General features: G+C 45.1%; 1 protein-coding gene across 5 annotated transcripts in view; it reads right to left on the reverse strand.

The window, feature by feature from the left end:
* Positions 1-21027, reverse strand: part of SMG6 (SMG6 nonsense mediated mRNA decay factor) — a 243067-nt gene that overhangs the window by 179455 nt on the left and 42585 nt on the right. For 4 of the 5 annotated variants that reach the window (XM_015118204.3, XM_077969801.1, XM_077969800.1 and 1 more), the window contains one exon: positions 7609-7670. In XM_015118204.3, the coding sequence (XP_014973690.1) occupies positions 7609-7670 (62 nt within the window). Of the gene's footprint in view, positions 1-65; positions 126-7608; positions 7671-21027 lie in introns of those variants that run through there. The other variant, XM_077969802.1, reaches the window with a different exon arrangement.

A 21027-nucleotide genomic window follows, 5' to 3' on the forward strand; every position in this document is an offset into this window, starting at 1 on the left:
GAGGCACTATCATACTGACTGTTCCACCTGAGGATCCCAAATTTCCCCTTGAAGAATGCCTAGACCTAGAGGCCCCCAGTCATCTGTCTCAGTTCTTCCTGTGTTGCCGTCGTCCTCCCTCTCACAAGCCTCTGTTCATCGGGGTCTGTATGTTTTCAGGCCAGTGGAAATATAATGCCCTGGCCAAGTGCCACTCCCAATACAGGAAGAGGCTGTAACGCAGGGAGGCAGAAATCTAGCCAGTGACCTAGGGCTCCTAAGGAGAGGTCATTCAAATCACTCCTTGCCAACTGTGGCCACTGGATCCCAAACAGCGGTGCATGCCTGGAGCTTCTTTGGCAACAGAAACAAACCACAGCTGAAGTCTTCAGAAAGAAAAAGCAAGTTCAAGCTTGGTGCTTGAGAGAGTAACCAGGCACGTAGGCCTTAGGGCTATGCCGAACAATTCGTGGTCACCAAAGTATTTTTTACCATGTCCCCCAGACCCCAAATAAACAAGCTGCTTGTGGCATACTTGTGGGGTTGGGGAAAAGCTCCAGGTTGGATTAATAAATAGCTTCTGAAAAGCCACAAGGAAGGTAATCCTTCTCAAAAGATAGAAACCAGTCTCAAGTTCTAGAGGAAGGTGCTTCTAGCTTCACCCATCCTGGCCCTTCCCGATTGAGTAGCGCACTCCCCAGATTACAAAACTCCAGGTTTTCTGGAATCTTGGCAATCTTCGCTCCTTGCTCTTGGATGGCAACTCCTATTACTGACCCCCTGGTGCCCAGAAGTCGTGCCACAGTTATGGGTCAATTACAGTTTACATTCCAGTTCTCCTCTCTGCTGAGCTGTCCTCATTTTCATTGGCACAAAAGATGCCATGCATTTGCTTTTTTTCTCCACATGCCATTTCAAGTACCCACCCCTCCAAAACAAAACAAAACTCTTTTTTTTTTCCCTCTAAAAAATGTCAGAGCCGTTAAAACTCTTGGAAGATGTGGAATGGCAGAGAGTGATATGTTTGGGGCTGGACTAGATCCATTTTTCCCCATGGGCTATAACAAAGGTTTCATTTTAAATCCTGACACTGTGCAGTACTCTTTCTGGTCAGAGGTGGGGAGGGGGGCTAGCACTTCTCGTTACGAGAATAGCAGCGTTCACTCTGCTTGAAAAGCAGCCATGCTGGGCAAGTTTCAGAGCCATGTGTCTCCGTGTTGAAAGGCGGTAGAGAGCCAGCACAGAACGACAGGACAGAAGTGTCACGTGGGACAGTTTTGCTTCGAAGCTGTGTCTGAGGAAGCCTCTTCCCTGGGGTAGGAATTGAAACAGATCCATTAACACTCTCTGGGTCAGACTGAAGTCTTGAACGAGCACCAGGTCAAACTGTCCACATTTCCTTTTTATAAAAAGTTTTTTTAAAAAAATTCTCCCTTTGCCTGTCAACTAATTCAACATGATTAAAACAAAAGAAAAAACTGAAAGCAGAAGGATATAAGTTAGAGTAACTTCAAATGTGAGATGCGAGGGAAGGTGGATCTACTCATGCAAAACCAGCCTTGTTCAGCAGTAACCACGGGAGGCACACACAGAGAGAGAGGAACCCTCCTCGGGGCTCAGTAGGTGGTTTCTGGTTTCCAGTTTTGTAACCAAACTGCTATCTAATTCTGGCCTCAAACTACCTGTAAGTAGTTTTATGTCTTTCTCTTTGAGAAATCATCTTTGCTTCACCCTGCGTTACAGACAGAAAATTACACTTACCGATGGACACATATGTAAGTAAGTCTGATGGACACATATGTAAGTAAGCAGGTAAAGGCAGTGAAAGGTCTGGAAGAATACACGCCCTAATGTCTAGTGCTATCTTTTTGGAGGACACAGAGTTAAAAGAAATTTTAGTTTTAGTTTTAATGTTGTACTTCTTTAAGGATTTCTGGATAATATTTATGTAATAATTATAAAATTATATCTAAGAAGAAACAGCAGTCGCAGCAATAAAGTAGGAAGAGAAGCAACAGAGAAAACTTATAAAAAGTGGTCATTTGTAATTGCCAAAAATTGGAAGCAATCGAAAGCGCCCGACAATAGATGATTAAGATGCAAATGCATACAACTGAATACTAGTTTTTAAAGTTGTATCACATTTTTAATCATGTGAGAGAAACTTCAAAATATATTTTAAAAAATAGTTATAAAGCAATTTTTAAAAGTATGTATGTGATATGTAGAAAAAATTGAAAAAAATTTAACAGTGTTTTCTCTAGGTGGTAGAAATATGGGTAATTTTTTATTTGTTCCTCTTTGCTGAGTTTTCTAAATACTTTACAAAGAGCACTGTAAAGAAAGAAAAGATTTATCCCATAATGAATACATCTTACTTTTGTGTTTAAGAACATTTGTTAACTTAAAAAATGAATCAGGCACAAACATTACGTTTTTAAAAATTAAAAGTACAAAATAAATACATCAGTCTTTGAATTCCAAGAGACTTTAAAGCTATGCAAATAGCATGACTAGGCAAGCAAGTAAAAACTAAAGTGGTAACTATGATCAAGGCTAATAGGAAGCAAAAGCAAACTATCTGTCACAAATTCAGAGCCTAGAGGCTGCAGCTTCCTAACCTCTCTCACTGGAGTCCGAGCACAGGTGTGATCTGCCTCTCACCAGGAAAGGGTCTGTCAGGAACCATATGGCACCCCGACTGAGTCCTTCTCCTGAATCCGAGATGACTCTGTCCCTATCCTTTAAAACCTCAGAAGATACCATCGTTTTTGGGCCGTGTGTTTCACGGACAAAAGTGGTGCCTTGTGAAGTGATCTCTAGGGACACCTTGTTTCATTTGAATGGCAGTTTCAAGAAACGAATCTTTCAGACAACACCGGGACCTAGGCCCAGGACTGACTCAGACGGTGACTAACCGAGCAGGACTCAGCCCTCAGATGCTGAGGAACACAGCTGGGCTAGACAACATTCTCTGCAGAAAACAATCCAGGTTAGTTTTTTCAACCTCTTAATTTTTAAAAACCGAGCAAGATAGCAAAAACCCAGGAGCAAAAGAACAAAACCAAAAAATTAAGCCATGTGACAGGGTGGAAATGAGAAAAAAAACAAATCATAGTGCTACAGAACATAAGGACTGGAATGGACCTCAGAGATCATCTCTTTAAACCATTGATCAGGTTAGTTGAAGCCCACAGCAGCTTTGACTTGTTTACTCTCAAGATCTTGTAACTAGTAAGCAGTGAAAAACAAACTCTTTTTGGCACTGAGTATTTCCTCTAAAGCTCTGAACCTCTGGTCAGCTAGTGCTGGGAGCTGAGAGACTTATCTTGCACATAGTAGGCATTCGAGTCTATGCTGATGCACTGTGGAGCACCAGGCATAGAGCAGACCATGCCCGGAAGCACAGCGTCGGGGCTTTTCTGAAAAGGCAGGCGGGAGAGTGATGTGCCTTCAGCTGCTCCCCATTACAATCTCCTCACTCTTAATTCGTTCTCAACGCCGCCCACATTTCACATCTTCTTGGTAATTAGGCAACAGTCCACGATGTTGTGTGTGGCTTGGGATCATTGCTTTCCTAGTCTTACAGACGTCTATACCTTTCTCCCTGCAATAGAAATGTTATTTCTGTTTCTGCCTTCCAGAATAAAGATGGGGCTCAATTTTATTTTACCTTCAGGACAGAATAAGAGGAAACCCATAGAGGGAATGCAGTGCCTAGAATTGACATACATTTTCCTCAATGAAAACTACCGTAAGTCATTTCTCATGAAGGTGAAACTGGGCTGGCTTTACCTTTTTGACAACAGAATATGTTATAGGCAGGAATAAAAGAGATCCTGAAAAATAACCTGGAACACAGTAAACCACCTCAGACGAATGAGATAATCTATTCATTTTTAAAGGCCTCCAAAAAAGAAAATTCTCAACCATCTTCCCTTCTGTGAAATTTTCTTACACCTAACCCAAATCTCTCCAGCTACAACAGAAGCCAATTTCCCTTACTGTCATTCCATAAAAATCAAGACTATCCTGTTAGGACCCTTTTATATTTAAGCATGTAGGCACCCTACAGTTGCCTCTAAATAAATATTTTTTACCTTAATGTTTTTTAAAATTAATTTTTCCTTTCAGATCTCATTTTCTGGCTTTAAAAAAAAATTCTCTATTATATCCATTAAAAAGAGAGATGGAGTCTTCTCCCTATGTTGCCCAGGCTGGTCTTGAACTCCTGGGCTCAAGCGATTCTCCCACCTTGGCGTCTCAAAATGCTATAGGATTATAGGTGTAAGCCATTGCGCCCGGTCATTATCTGGCTTTTTAATCATTACTGTGGTCCTTTCCCAAACTTATTCCAAAATATGTGCTGAAATATAAGAATTTTAGAAGTGGAGGGGAAATCAGGGTGTAACTACTGCATAAGCTGATAAAAATATACCCTAAATGTTCCTACATTCTGCACCAAGATTTATAACTTTTTTAGTCCCAAAAGTCTCTAACAGGGCAAGAAATATCTAGAGTAGTGATTTTCAACGAGGGGCAATTTTGTCTCCCAGGGAACGTTCGGCAATGTCTGGAGATATTTTGAATCATCACATTTGGTGGGGGAGTGTGCTACTGGTACGTAGTGGAAAGAAGCCAGGGACGCTGCTAAGTATCCTACAACGCACAGGACACCCCTCACAACAGAGTCACCTGGCTCAAAACGTCGACAGTGCCAAGGGTTGAGAAATCTCGACTTAGGGCAACATGGTAGAGGAAAATTTAAAGAACAAACATAGGCCAAGGAAAAAAGGAAAGAAAACACTGAGTGAAAAGTAGTAAAGGAGAGAAAGATGAAAAAACGAGAACTATAAAAGATAAACAGGCCGGGCACGGTGGCTCATGCCTGTAATCCCAGCACTCTGGGAGGATGAGGCAGGCAGATCACGAGGTCAGGAGATCGAGACCATCCTGGCTAACATGGTGAAACCCCATCTCTACTGAAGATACCAAAAAAAAAAAAAAATTAGCCGGGTGTGGTGGTGGGCGCCTGTAGTCCCAGCTACGCTGGAGGCTGAGGCAGGAGAATGGTGTAAACCCGGGAGGCGGAGCCTGCAGTGAGCCGAGATCACACCAATGCACTTCAGCCTGGGTGACAGAGCGAGACTCCGTCTCAAAAAAAAGAAGGTAAATAAGCCAGTTGTCGTGGTGGAGCATGTAGTCCCAGTGACACGGGAGGCTGAGCCAGGAGTTCAAGGCTATAGTGTGGTATGATCATGTCTGTGAATAGCCATGGCACTACAGCCGGGTAACACACACAGGCTCGCTCTCTCTCAAAAAAAAAAAAAAAAAAGAATAAATAAAAAGCAGGAGTACCATCAACTGTTACTTTAAGAGTAGCACAAAGGTATTTCCTACTCTGATGTGTTATTTTTAAGATGATTCCGATATCATCTTAAAAATGTAAGTAACTTCCACCTTGTAACTACAGCCTTACATTACTCACTAGTGACTGTCTTGGGTCTACAGTAACCTACTAGAATACTACATGTTTCTCTGCAGTGCTTGGCAATCCATCCGTTTTTTATAATTCATTCATTTATACAACAAATACTACATGCCAGGCTCTAGGAATACAACAGTGAGGCAAAAACTGCCAGAGTGGAACTTGAACTGGTGGCAGTGGCAGGACGGTGGAGTTGGGAGGCAGGAGATGGGACCAGTGATGCATCTAGTTTACTTTGCCTAAGTGAATATCTCCACCTGTTATGTCTACAGACAGAGATCCATCTACTAGTACCTTTTCCAATTTTCCCAAGTCATTTTGAAATCCGAACTATGCTTGCAATGACCATCACTATCAATCTTACCCAGGTCGATACTGAATGAATATGTAATAAGCACACTTTCTTTTTTTTTTTTTTTTTTTTTTTTGACGCGGAGTCTTGCTCTGTGCCCCAGGCTGGAGTGCAGTGGCGCGATCTCGGCTCACTGCAAGCTCCGCTCCCCCGGGTTCACGCCATTCTCCTACCTCAGCCTCCCGAGTAGCTGGGACTACAGGCGCCCGCCACCTCGCCCGGCTAATTTTCTTGTATTTTTAGTAGAGACGGGGTTTCACCGTGTTAGCCAGGATGGTCTCGATCTCCTGACCTCATGATCCGCCCGTCTCGGCCTCCCAAAGTGCTGGGATTACAGGTTTGAGCCACCGCGCCCGGCCCTAAGCACACTTTCTAGTCCACTGCCCGTGGAGCAGTTTCTTCCAGTGGAACCAAGCCTTTCCACTTCTCAAAAAAGTTACCTACAACAGTATGTGGAAAGTGACATAGCCCCTACCTCCACTAAGAGAGCCTTCTAGGCTGGGAGCGGTGGCTCACGCCTGTAATCCCAGCACTTTAGGAGGCCGACGCAGGTGGATCACATGAGGTCAGGAGTTCAAGACCAGCCTGGTCAATATGGTGAAACCCCATCTCTACTAAAAAGGCAAAAATTAGCTGGGCGTGGCGGTGCACGCCTGTAATCCCAGCTACTCGGCGGGCTGAGGCAGTAGAATCACTTGAACCCAGAGGGCAGAGGTTGCAGTGAGCTGAGATCACTCCACTGCACTCCAGCCTGAGCAACAGAGCAAGTCTCTGTCTCAAAAAAAAAAAAAAAAAAAAAAGAAAGCCTTCTAGAGAATTACAGATAAACTTACGAAGTTATGACGGGAAGTGAAAGGGAAACACTGACAATAACTGGGGTATCTATAATTCAAAACAAATCACCCCAAAGGGCAGCTCATAATACAACTTCCAACTCAGAAAATATTAGAATCCAGTAGAAGACTGGTCTAGCGGAAGACGGGTCGAGTGGAAGACTGGTCTGGGGGCACTGCCACCTACTCCGCTCCTCACTCTCCTACACTCAGGGAGATCCTGTACTAAAGAGGCTCCAGGCATCCATCTGCTCTGGTGTGTAGGCATTATGTTGGGCGTAGGATCACTAGTTTTACACAGTGAGGAAGAACTCGGATCCACCCAAGGAATAAAGGAATACTCAAAACTCGATCTGTTTCCAGGAATTTAAGCAGTCAAGTGTTGGTTTTGCACATACCACCTTCCCTGAGATGTCTATGGAAATCCATGGTGAATGATGAAACTGTAAGAGGCTTGGTATTTAATGAGATCAGCAATATGGCACAGGAAACTGAGCACAGGAGGAAAGGATATGGGTCAGAAGGACATAGAGCGAAAATGTTACTCTTATTTTTGATGGAAAATTAGTGGACAGTATTCTTCCCAAAGAGGACCCCCTGACATCTGTACCCAGGGATTTAGCACGACTGCCTTGAGGCATTCACTGGAGACTGAGCCGGAAGGCAGAGGCAAGAGAAACCCAGAGGGACTGGGGTGGGGGCTGGGACAAGATTGTATTTAAAGAAGGGTTTTAGTAAAGGTAGAGAAAGAACAAACAAGAGAGATAGAGAGTAATATTTCCCAAATTTCATGATCACAGTAGGACAGAAGATGAAGGGAAGAGAAGAGAAGGTGGAGGCCTCTAAGAATTCACACCCTGTGCCCTCAGTTACAAACACAGTCCAGTTGCTAACAATATTAAATTCCAAAATGACTTGTAATGTAGGAAAATAAAATAAACATCCTGCACACTTACCCAATCCGGGTAAACAGCTTCCCATGGGCATGGAGAAAACTGAGGATGAACCTTTTGTTCAGCTGCATGGGAAAAAGGGAGAGGAGAAAACAATTAAACTTTCCCCAGTTTCCTGTTACTGAACAGAGTCCCCAGTGACACAATAACCTGGCCAGGGTCTAAGGGGTGGGCACTAGGGATGGGAACCAAATGGACATACCCAAACTCTCACAGACCCAGGGCACATGCCCAACAGCTGCCGCTCAGCTGAGCCAAGATGACAGCAGGCTCAGTGAGCAGACAGCACCCTCTGCCGGCAGTGGCACCTGTGTGCAGGGGATGAGGTGGTGAATCTGAATAAGCAGGATGTAAAGCTCTCTGAGGATCTAGGAGCCACCTTGGCTCCATAATCATGGAAATGAAACTCTTACAGGAGCGAGGATACTAGTGAAGTCCCTGGTTCTATTTGAGTTATTTTTCTACCTTCTTAGCTAGGAAAGCAGGACTCTTTTTTGATAACCAAGAGCAAGGTAACCCACCACTAACTCATCAAATTGTACTTCGCCAGCTTTAAAAACTAGAGTTCATGTTCTATGTCTGGAGCTGCAAATTCAAGTGTCTGCAGGGCTAGGCATGAAGTATGCTGATGGAGACAGTAGCAACCTATGACTATTCCACCCCAGTTTTAGCCAAATCCTCTATGTGGGCCCAAGCTGGAAACTGCAATCTGGGTTGTTTTTTTGGTTTTTTTTTTTTTTTTTTTTTTTGAGACGGAGTCTCGCTCTGTCGCCCAGGCTGGAGTGCAGTGGCGCGATCTCGGCTCACTGCAGGTTCACGCCATTCTCCTGCCTCAGCCTCCCGAGTAGCTGGGACTACAGGCGCCCACCACCACGCCCGGCTAGTTTTTTTGGTATTTTTTAGTAGAGGCGGGGTTTCACCGTGTTAGCCAGGATGGTCTCGATCTCCTGACCTCGTGATCCGCCCGTCTCGGCCTCCCAAAGTGCTGGGATTACAGGCTTGAGCCACCGCACCTGGCCTGTTTTTGTTTTTAGAGACAGAATCTCGCTCTGTCGCCCAGGCTGGAGTGCAGTGGTATGATTTCAGCTCACTGCAACCTCCACCTCCCAGTTCAAGTGATTCTCGTGCCTCAGCCACCCGAGTAGCTGGGATTACAGGCGTGCACCCCCACAACCAGCTAATTTTTGCATTTTTAGAAGAGACAGGGTTTTGCCATGTCGGCCAGGCTGGTCTCCAACTCCTGGCCTCAAGTGATCCACCTGCCTTGGCCTCCCAAAGTACTGGGATTACAGGTGTGAGCCACTGCACCCAGCTTGTTTTGTTGTTTTGAGACAGGGTCTCACTCTGTCGCCCAGGCTGGAGTACAGTGGTGTGATCACAGCTCACTGCAACCTCTACCTCCTGGGCTCAAGCAATCCTCCTGCCTCAGCCTACTGAGTAGCTGGGACTACAGGTAGTGTCACCACACCTGGCTAATTTTTAATTTTTTGTAGACTGGAGTTCTCACTATGTTGCCCAGACTGGTCTCAAAATCGTGGGCTCAAGCAATCCTCCTGCCTCAGCCTCCCAAAGTGCTGGGATCACAGAGGTGTGAGTCACTGCACCTGACTGAATCTGGATTTTTATGTGAAATCCTCTGGCTTTTACATGTTGGCTACTAATGAAAATAATATAAGCATTAAAGAAGCCAAAAAACACATTTGCCAGATACATCTGGCCCATGAGCCCCCAATTTACAATCGTGGTTCAAGGTTCTAGAAAATCTACTTCCGGCCGGGCGTGGTGGCTCAAGCCTGTAATCCCAGCACTTTGGGAGGCCGAGACAGGTGGATCACGAGGTCAGGAGATCGAGACCATCCTGGCTAACACGGTGAAACCCCGTCTCTACTAAAAAATACAAAAAACTAGCCGAGCGAGGTGGCGGGCGCCTGTAGTCCCAGCTACTCGGGAGGCTGGGGCAGGAGAATGGCGTGAACCCGGGAGGCGGAGCTTGCAGTGAGCTGAGATCCGGCCACTGCACTCCAGCCTGGGCGACAGAGTGAGACTCCATCTCAAAAAAAAAAAAAAGAAAATCTACTTCCATCAAAACCAAAAGATTTCTCAGCAAAACAAGGGAAGGAAACAAATTTCAATTCAAATGCAAAGAAAGCAGAGACAATCGAAAAACTAAACCTCCTTGTCATCTTCCCTGGTCTCCTAGAAGCAATATCTTCAGAGCTCTGTAGCCAGCCAGGAAGAGAAGTGAAGAATCTTGACCCCAGGATCCCAGTGGTCAGGGCAAGGAGTCCAGTATCCCTGGGCAGTCTGCCCCAAAAGGAAAAACTCCCTGTTTACTCCTCTTGCAAAACAGAACACCAACGAAGCTATGGCAGTTCCATCTACTTCATACGGAAGCCAAGTGTGGAAAAGGGGTACATTCCCACTTTACCAATGACCAACATCAAACTCTGCATAGAATGTTCACTCTATTTTTGCTTTAAATGAGTTACACTTAATCGGTAATACTAGCTTAACATTGATTTATAGATAAAAAGCTCAGAATATTTCACTGAAGATAACCTGTCTATACAGCAAGGTGAGTCAGGGCCAGGGACACTGGGCTCTATCAACAGAATGGAAGAGACCAGGTGCAGGGTTCAGGCCTGGAATCCCAGCACTTTGGGAGGCCATGGCAGGTGGATCAATTGAGGTCAGGAGTTTGAGACCAGCCTGGCCAAGATGGTGAAACCCCGTCTTTACTAAAAATACAAAATTTAGCTGGGTGTGGTGGCAGGAGCCTGGGAGACAGAGTGAGACTCCATCTCAAAAAAAAAACAAAAAACAAAAAACAAAAAACAAAAGATACTAACTCACTTCATTCAAGCCTAAATACCATCCCCCAAGCCAACTCAGAAATTTAAGCAACTTTACATTAGTATACGGCAGAGTTAAAACTTGAATCCAAGTCTTCAGATTCCAAATACAGTTTTCTTTCTCTTATCCTACACCTATCTCAGGAAAAGAACTGGTGAGCTGATTCAATGAAGGGCTAACGAGGGAATAAGAGCAACTAAAAAGCCGTTCAAGTTTTGCTTTTAAGTTTTCCTTCCTGATTAGGTAGGAAACTCATACTGTTTGAACTACAGCACTGCCTGGACTAACATGAGAGCCCCAAGAGGTTTGGAACATCTGTGCTTCTAGTGTACTTCACCAAGATCCTTCCCTTAGTGGAGGAGATGAAGCCCACCTAATTACCTGAGTCCATACTTGCCACTACCATATTTTAACTGCAAAAAGTCAATTTCAATGCATTACTTTTCAACTAGTGGGAGTGAAGAAAATCTCAGATAACTTTTTCAAACTATACACACATTCTCCCTAACCTTAGTTAATGAGAACCACTGCTTTACTTTTAGCCTGAACATCACTGCTAAACGTACTTTCTCTTTGTTGTCATCAATAACACTTCAATTAGGAAAGGAGCTAAAAATGCAGATACATCCTAGAAGATGTATGACATGAGGGAGTGGATTTGTTACATATTGATCAAATCGGACCTAAACAACATTTACAAGAGACAATATGAAGTCAACTAGCACTGAGGCAGATACTTTGGAGAACTCTTAACTGACACCAAATCCACAGTCACAAAAACCTTAGTCTGAGCTTCCTTCCTCCTTCCTTTCTAACACATCACCATGGACTGACTTCCATTTCTACAGCTATTTAATTTTTATTATTTATTTTAGAGACAGTGTCCCACTCTGTCACCCCGCATGGAGTGCAGTGGCAACATCACGGCTCACTGCAGCCTCTGACTCCTGGGCTAAAGCAATCTCTCGCCTTCGCCTCCCCAAAGTGCTAAGATTACAAGCACATACCCATGCACAGGGTTAATTTATTTTTATTTTTTGTAGAGATAGGGTTCTCACTTTGTTGCCCAGGCTGGTCTCAAACTCCTGGCTTTAAGCAATCCTCCAGCCGTGGCTTCCCAAAGTGCTCAGATTACAGGCGTGAGCCACCTTGCCTGGTAGACTTTTTTATTTTTAACAATACATCTAGATGGTTCTCGCTCAGATGGAAAATAGATGTTACTTCTCAAATTGTGAGGCTTTACCTGCGTTCACGTCTTCCTTACATATTTATGGACTGTTCACTGAAACAGAAATGCTCCTTGGGTGTATCCCAAGACTAAGGGTCTTCTGTCTCCTTAGTTCAAGTCCAAAACAAATTCACTGTGGACTCCTGCGCTCAACCCAAAGAGACACTAATGGCAGCAGATGGATGGGTAGGTCTCTGGACACACAGTAAAGTCTGTCCTGTCATTAACTGTGGGATTGTAAGTAAAATATTCTGGATTGTTCCTGGACTGTAAAATGGAATTTCTACCACTGACATTACCTAACTCAGAACTAAAAGGATGAAATGAAATAATATAAATTAAAGAAGTCTGAGGAGTAGATGTTTTACACAAGCCTCGAAAAGTATCCCTCACAATTGTGTCTAAGGGCTTGGTGCCTGTGGAGCAAGGAAGGAGAGAAAAGCTGCTCAGAGACAACAACGCAAGAGGAGGGGATTCTGAAACAGGCCCAACTTCAGTTCCGAAAGAGTGGTTCCTGCTTTTACAGAGTTGTGTGAAAAACGGAAGTTCTGAAAAGTGAATCATTTTAAGGATAGTAAGGGTAGTCAGTATTAAAGGAATTCCAAAGTGCATTTTAAAGTAATTTTGAGGGGCATAAATTATTATTCTCTTATCTGCATGGAATGTTTCTATTTTTATATACTTTTTTTTTTTGAGACAGGGTCTCGCTCTGTCACCCAGACTGGAGTACAGTGGCACAATCAAGGCTCACTGTGGTCTAGACCTCCTGGGCTCAAGCAATCCTCCCGCCTCAGCCTTCTGAGTAGATGGGACTACAGGCGCACACAATCACGCCTGGCTAGTTTTTTATTTTTTGTAGAAACGGGGTCTCACTATATTGCCCAGGCTGGTCCCAAACTCTTGGGCTCAAGCGATCCTCTGCCTCACCCTCCTAAAGTAGTGGGATTACAGACATGAGTCACTGGTCCTGGCCCCATATATTTTTTAAAAAACAAAACTTGGTTGCATTTTAGAAAAGGGATCTATCCTCTTAGATATGAGACAACATAGGTGGAGACCAAATTTCATGAGTACCTGTTAGTCAAATGGCCAGGACTTTCATAGCATTCAATCAAAGCCCACTTATCAGTCTCTCTCAAGCACTGAGATCACAAGGCGGAGGAGGATGTGGGCGCACTGGTAATGTTGTTCACACGTCATCCTCATCCCCGCGTTCCTATGCTGGGTACAGGAGCAAACGAACAAGACAGGGTCTCTACTGCCAAGGAGCTTATAGTCCAAGAACAAGGATAAATAACATACAACTTGCCCGCTGGCCATTTATGCTCCCACACCTGAGACAAGGCCTGTGAAGGTTCCAGGAGGCACTGTGTTTCCTTACTGTCATTTTTCCTGTCACAGAGATGAGATGAGAATTAAAAAAAAAAAAAAAAAAAAAAGAGGGAAGGGGGGCCTGGTACATGAAATGTGGAAGCCTATCAGTAATGTGGTAACCATTCAGTAGAGACAGAAGAGGTTCATTCTCAGCACTTTCGGCATTCCTCTTTCCAGGATATATAGATTTTTAAAAAGTAAATAAAAAGTATGGGAAAACCAAATAGCATGACTCAAAGGCCTTATAGGAAGATAAAGCAAATCAATCCTTAAGTCCCTTACTTGGACCAAAGAGCCACGCTGAGGCTGAGGTAGAATCGGGATGGCAACAGTTCTTCACCCTTTACTTCCTCCACTCCAGAACTGTTCAGGGCTGGATGACAGCTCAATTAGCTTCAATTAAACACAAGTTCCTATACAGATGTCCCACTTAAGATGGCTAGATCTGAGACATGTGAATTTAAGTGTAAAATGTGCCTTTTAAAACTACCTCTTCCAACTAATGCACCCCTTGAAACAATGGCTCTTAACTTTGCACTGCAGTTTAGTGCTGCTTCTTATATTAAAGCAATTCGTTACTTCATTCTCTCTCCTAGTTAAAGCCAGCCGACTGAGGGAAATTGAGCTAAATCAGCAGTCAGCTCCAGAAAACACAGCCAGCCAGCCAGCCAGCAGAGGGACAGCTGAGCTCAGAGTACCTGGCTGGCTCTCAGAACGGAAACTGGCACCAGACATAAAGAAAAGAAGGGGCCGGGAACAGTGGCTCACACCTGTAATCCCAGCACTTTGGGAGGCCGAGGCGGGCGGATCACCTGAGGTCGGGAGTTCGAGACCAGCCTGACCAACTAGGAGAAACTCCATCTCTACTAAAAATACAAAATTAGCCAGACGTGATGGCTCATGCCTGTAATCCCAGCTACTCGGGAGGTTGAGGCAGGAGAATCGCTTGAACCCACGAGGCGGAGGTTGCGGTGAGCCGAGCTCACACCACTGCACTCCAGCCTGGGCAACAAGAGCGCAACTCCGTCTCAGAAAAAAAAAAAAAAGACAGACAGACAGAAAAAAAAAGAAAGGAGGCCAGGCACGGTGGCTCATGCCTGTACTCCCAGCGCTTTGGGAGGCTGAGGTGGGTAGATCACGAGGTCAAGAGATAGAGACCATGCCGTAAAACAGTGAAACCCCATCTCTACTAAAAATACTAAAACTAGCTGGGTGTGCCTATAGTCCCAGCTACTCAGGAGGCTGAGGCAGGAGAATCACTTGAACCTGGGAGGTGGAGACTGCAGTGAGCCGAGATGGTGCCACTGCACTCCAGCCTGGCGACAGAGCAAGACTCCGTCTCAAAAAAAAAAAAGAAAAGAAAAGAAAAGAAGGAGCCACAAATATGTTCGTCTTTTGTATTTATTGCTCATGTGTTTACTAGGGGGAAGGAATATGACAGAGACTGCTGATCTTAAGAGTTGAAGACCTGGGTTCAAATTTTGGTCATGCCATTTATTTGCTGTTAATTATCACCAAGTCACATCAATTTTCTAGGGCTGTTTCTTCAACAGTTAAATGAGTGAGATCAGTACTGCTAATTCCATAATCCTCAGTGTATGTCTATCACCTGAACAGCTTTTGTAAAAAATACAGATTTCCCGCTCCTACAGAATCAGAATCCTCAGGGACGAAAGAGGGGCACTTTGAACCAACATTTTTAAAGGTCTCCAGGTCACTGTGAAAGATCGCCAGATTTGGAAGCCACTGGGCTACATCAGACGCTGGCAAACTATGGCCACGGGTCAAATGTAGCCTGCCACCTGTTTTTGTACAGCCCGTGAGGTAAGAATGGTTTTTACATTTTTTAATGATTGAAAAAAAAAGAATATTTCATGACATGAAAATTACATGAAATATAAATTTCAGTTTCCATAAATAAAATTCTGTTGAAACACAGCCACACTCATTTGTTTACACATTGTCAGTGGCTGCTTTCCCCCTACAAAGGCAGAGCTGAGTAGCTGCAGCAGAGGGCACATGGCCCACAAAGCCTTTTTTTTTTTTTTGAGATGGAGTCTCGCTCTGTCGCCCAGGCTGGAGTGCAGTGGCGCGATCTCGGCTCACTGCAAGCTCCGCCTCCCGGATTCACACCATTCTCCTGCCTCAGCCTCCTGAGTAGCTGGGACTACAGGCGCCCACCACCATGCCCGGCTAATTTTTTGTATTTATTTTTAGTAGAGATGGGGTTTCACTGTGTTGGCCAGGATGGTCTTGATCTCCTGACCTCATGATCCGCCTGCCTTGGCCTCCCAAAGTAGCCTAAAATATTTACTATCCAGATCGTTACAGAAAAAAAAAAGTCTGCTGATACCTGGGCTAAATAATCTACAACCCTGGTGTCTCAAAAGATGTTTCTCCCTGCACAGCACCTCAGAGCTACCACACACATGAACTGGAAACAGTCATGATTCTCAAGAGCTAAGAGGGGAAGATGGGTAGCGATGAAGAGTATGGTTTTAAAGGAACCCCCCCCACACACCAGAATATTCGCATATCCACCCACCTCTCACCACCACAGGAGAAGCACCAATTTTCAGTATTTCTTCCAATGCTAAGAGCCCACAATGCATAATTCTAAGTAAATACAACTTTTCTTGCCAGCTTCTGTGTAAGCACCATTCCATTCTATGATAGCACAAGTGACACCAAATGCAACAAGACTCCTGCTCTCACACAGTCACACACTCCAAAGGCTACAGGGAAATATACATGGGGCTCTCCAGGTTTCCACCTGCAGGGTAGAAACAGAACACACCCGAGCCCAACAGACACTTCACTTAGGTCAGAGGGCTCCTGGACATTTCCCAAAACATCCCCATCAAAGGAAAGTGCCAGATTAAGATTTATGAATCCCTATGCTGTGGTGTGACAATCTGTAACAACCAACTCAAATGTGCCACCAGCTTAACATCTCCAGGTACACAGAAAAAGAGAAAGAAAGTTCAGCCAAAGGGCAACACTGTTGCTCTGACTGGGTTACTTTCTGAATGACTCTTCTTTCTGACTCATCTCTCTCATGCCTGGGAACTCTCATGCCCATCCACCCAAATAGTAGGGGAGCTGGGACACGCTGTGTCTGCACTCCAGGAAGTGAGAGAGAAGAGGAAACGGCTGAAGCTCCCACTGCGTGATCAGGTGGACAACCAGATAAGAGTTTTCCAAGAGCACACACACAAGCTCAAACCCATCTTTTTTTGTTGTTGTTGAGACAGAGTCTTGCTCTGTGGCCCAGGCTGGAGTGCACTGGCACGATCCCAGCTCACTGCAACCTCCGCCTCTGGGGTTCAAGCAACAATCGTGCCTCAGCTTCCCAAGCAGCTAGGACTACAGGTGCGCGCCACCACGCCCTGCTAATTTTTGTATTTTTAGTAGAGACGGGGTTTTGCCATGTTGTCCAGGCTGGTCTTGAACTTCTGGCCTCAAGTGATCCACCCATTTCGGGCTCCCAAAGTGCTGGGATTACAAGCGTGAGCCACCGTGTTCAGCCATCAAACCCATCTTATAAACGAACGGGTTGACAGAGCGTAAGAGGGATGGTGAAGACTTCCTCACACATGGACCCGTACATTTATTCATTCAACAAAAACCTACTGGGCACACTTTACGTACAAAGCACAGTGCACAAGCTGTGAACAAGGCAGAGATAATCCTTGTTTTGTGGGTAACACAGACAGTTACGACGTGCCATGGCTGGGGAAGGCTAGGATGCTGTGGAAATACACAGAAGCAACATCCGAGATATCCTCTCAGAGGAAAAGACCTTTGAGTTGAAAACGGAGGGCTGAAGAAACAGTTGGTTTTGGAGAGGAGAGGGAGTCATGTCCTGATGTGTGTTAAGCAAAGGGAACAGCATGTATAATGATCTCAAAAGTGGTACATGGTAGACTGGCGTGGCTAAATGACTGATTCTGTCAGAGAAAGTCTGGAGGAGGAGGCAGGGCGCGTCAGACATGTCCTTGTTAAAGAACGGGATCTTCGGTAAAGCCACGGAAGGGTTTTCAGCAGGGAACTGACGTGAGCAAACCTGTATTTGTAAAGGTTGTTCTGGATGTTTAGAAAACTTAGGGTTTTGGCTGGGCTCGGTGGCTCACGCCTGTGATCCCAGCACTTTGGGAGGCCAAGGCAGGCAGATCACAAAGTCAAGAGCTCGAGACCAGCCTGACCAAAATGGCGAAACCCCATCTCTACAAAAAATACAAAAATTAGCCAGGTGTGGTGGCGGGCACCTGTAGTCCCAGCTACTCGGGAGGCTGAGGTAGAAGAATTGCTTGAACCCGGGAGGCAGAAGTTGCAGTGAGCCGAGATCGCGCCACTGCACTCTAGCCTGGCGACAGAGCAAGACTCCATTTCAAAAAAACAAAAACAAAACAAAACAAACAAAATATATACATATACATATATATATATATGGTCAAATCTTCTATAGCATCTTCTGTGTGTAGCACACTATTCTAAGCACTTTATGTCTGTTAACCTTACAACAATTCTGTGAGGATTAGTACTACTATCATTTCCTTATAGAAAACAGCACACAGGTTAACTGACTTGCCCAGAGACTGAGCTCTTTTATTTTTCGCCTTTTAAAAAAGGCAACCTTGGCTGGGTGCAGTGACTCACGCCTGTAATCCCAGCACTCTGGGTGGCCGAGGTGGGCAGATCAACAGAGGTCAGGAGTTCGAGACCAGCCTGGCCAACACGGTGAAGGCCCATCTCTACTAAAAATACAAAAAAATTAGCTGGATGTTGTGACACATGCCTGTAATCCCAGCTACTGGGGAGACTGAGGCAGGAGAATCGTTTGAACTGGAAAAAGGAGGTTGCAGTGAGCCAAGACGGCACCACTGCACTCCAGGCTGGGCAACAGAGTAAGACTCTGTCTGAAAAAAACAAAAACAAAAACAAAGGCAACCTCACTTGAGTCTAGGAATTTAAGACCAGCCTGGGCAACACAGGGAGACCTTGTTTCTACAAAAAAATAATTAGCTGGGTGTGGTGATGCACACCTGTGGTCCCAGCTACTCCAGGGGCTGAGGTGGGAGGACTGCTTGAGCCCAGGAGGTGAAGGGTGAAGTGAGCTGTGATCACGCCATTGCACTCCCAGCCTCAGTGACAGAGCAAGACCCTAACTCAACAACTACAACAAAAAAAGGAACCAGCACGGTAGCTCACACCTGTAATTCCAGCACGTTGGGAGGCTGAGATGGGCAGATCACCTAAGGTCAGGAGTTTAAGACCAGCCTGGCCAACACTGTGAAACCCCGTTTCTACTAAAAATACAAAAATGAGCAGGGCATGGTGACATGCACCTGTAATCCCAGCTAGTTGGGAGGCTGAGGTGGGAGAATTGCTTGAACCTGGGAGGCAGAAGTTGCACTGAGCAGAGACCACACCACTGCACTCCAGCCTGAGCAACAGAGCAAGACTCCATCTCAAAAACAAACAAAAGGCAACTTTTTTAGCAGAACCAAGACAGACACTGAAGATGTTTACACAAAGACCAAAAGCAAAAGCCCCACGCAAAACCCACCACTGGTTTCAGCTGTCTTTCACCGAGAGACCACCAGGCCAAACCAACAGGGAAGTCTTGGAGATTACGGGAAATAAATACTTCCAGTCCAGACAATACCATGCAAGTTGGCAGAAGCATGTAACAACATGCACCCTCAAATAATGTCAGTAAGAAGAGAGAAAACAGAAAATTGTAAAACTGAACAGGTTTATTCTTCACGGCAATAAAGCAACAGGAGCCTGATGAATAAGCAAAGAGTACTTCAAGGACAGGCACAGTAGCTTATGCCTGTAAGGGGGTCACTTGGGCCCAGGAGTTTGACCAGCCTGGGCAACACAGTGAGACCTCATCTCTACAAAAAAATAAACAAAATTAGCCGGCTATGGTGGCAGGTGCCTGTAGTCCCAGTTACTCGGGAGGCTGAGGTGGGAGGATGACCTGAGCCCAGAAGGTTGAGGCTACAGTGAGCCGAGATCGTGCCACTGCACTCCAGCCTGGGTGACACAGCGAGACCCTGTCTCAAAAAAGAAAAAAAAAAAAAGTTCAAGGAATATATGTGCATTCATACACTAATATTTCTGGACTGTGCACAGTCCAGAAAAATATCTGAAAATATAACCTCTCTCTACCTAACACAATACAGGAAAACCCCTGAATCTCGCAGGAAAGGGAGGAGCACGAACTAATCTAAGAACCCAAAGGAGAACGAAGCTTCAGTTTAAGATAGATGTGGTCACAAAGACGGTTTCACAAACCACTCTGCTGTGGGCACCATAAAGCAAATAACCAGCACACAGGGAGCTCTGGCTACCTTGTGCGAGCTTCGGATTTAAGCAAGGCACCAAATAAGGGAAGGATTCTGGCGCATCAACTCCCAGGAAAAGTGTTTCAAGTTAAAAATGGCCATTCAGGTTTGGATGTGAACGTCTGTATCTGCTCTTTATCAACAGAGGCAACTCGACCTCCCTGGCAGCTAGCAGCAGAAAAAGAAGAAAACTGTGAGAATACAAATGGATGACACAAAGACAACAACATGGCCTGCTACAGTCTGACATTCGCCTTGACACGAAAAGCAAGGTAGAAACACGGCAGTGCACAACTTCTGGGATTCCACATCTGAGCCGAACCAAGCATGTCCAGGAGTAGGCAGGCCGTGACGTCACCTTCCCCTGCAACAGCCAGATGGTTCGAGATGAAGGCTGTAAACCACAGCACTGTTGGTGAGACTCAGTTTCACTGTGACTGGAGGCAAGGCCTGCTTCCAGCTGGTTTTTTTGTCAATCAAATCTTTTCTGTGCTGGTTCCCAGACCCAAACTCTGTAGTTCAAAAATCAAAGCAAACACCTTCAAACCTTTTATCTGTGATCCAATTCTTTATCTTCCAAATTCTCTCTTTGTTCTCTGTCTCTCAACAATGAAAATCAATCTTAACAAGAATCCAGAAAGCAAGGAAAACATGGGCATTAAATTCTTCCTAATTTATTTAAAATGCTCTGTTACAGCTATCATTAAATGTATAGAAAAAAATTTGAGTTTAGAGTTACAAGGGAAGAGGCCGGGTGTGATGGCTCATGCCTGTAATCCCTGCACTTTGGGAGGCCGAGGTGGGTGGATCACCTGAGGTCAGGAGTTCGAGATCAGCCTGGCCAAAAATGGCAAAACCCCATCTCTACCAAAAATACAAAAATTAGCCAGGCGTGGTGGTGGGCGCCTGTAATCCCAGCTACTCGGGAGGCTGAGGCAGGAGAATCACCTGAACCTGGGAGGCAGAGGCTGCAGTGAGACGAGATCATGCCATTGCACTCCAGCCTGGGCGACAGGGCAAGACTCCGTCTCAAAAATAAATTTAAGGCCGGGCGCGGTGGCTCAAGCCTGTAATCCCAGCACTTTGGGAGGCCGAGACGGGCGGATCACGAGGTCACAAGATCAAGACCATCCTAGCTAACATGGTGAAACCCCGTCTCTACTAAAAAAAAATACAAAAAACTAGCCGGGCGAGGTGGCGGGCGTCTGTAGTCCCAGCTACTCCAGAGGCTGAGGCAGGAGAATGGCGTGAACCCGGGAGGCGGAGCTTGCAGTGAGCTGAGATCCGGCCACTGCACTCCAGCCTGGGCGACAGAGCAAGACTCTGTCTCAAAAAAAAATTAAAAAAAATAAAAAAAATAAATTTAAGGGGGGAAAAAAAAGGAAGAGAAGAATGACAGTGATACAAGTAAAAAACTGCTGGTTATACAAGTATGCTTACATTGTCACAATTTATCACTTGTATGGCTTTGTTATGTGCACTTTTCTGTGAATATATATTTTTCTAAGATTTCTTTTTAATTCTGTGATAATTTTTTAAATTGCCACAACTTTTTCTACTATTCCACAAAAAGCGTTTGTTTCACAGCCAATAAATACCCTTTGCCCCATA

Source organism: Macaca mulatta, chromosome 16, assembly GCF_049350105.2.
Source record: "Macaca mulatta isolate MMU2019108-1 chromosome 16, T2T-MMU8v2.0, whole genome shotgun sequence".
Classification (NCBI taxonomy): Eukaryota; Metazoa; Chordata; class Mammalia; order Primates; family Cercopithecidae; genus Macaca; species Macaca mulatta.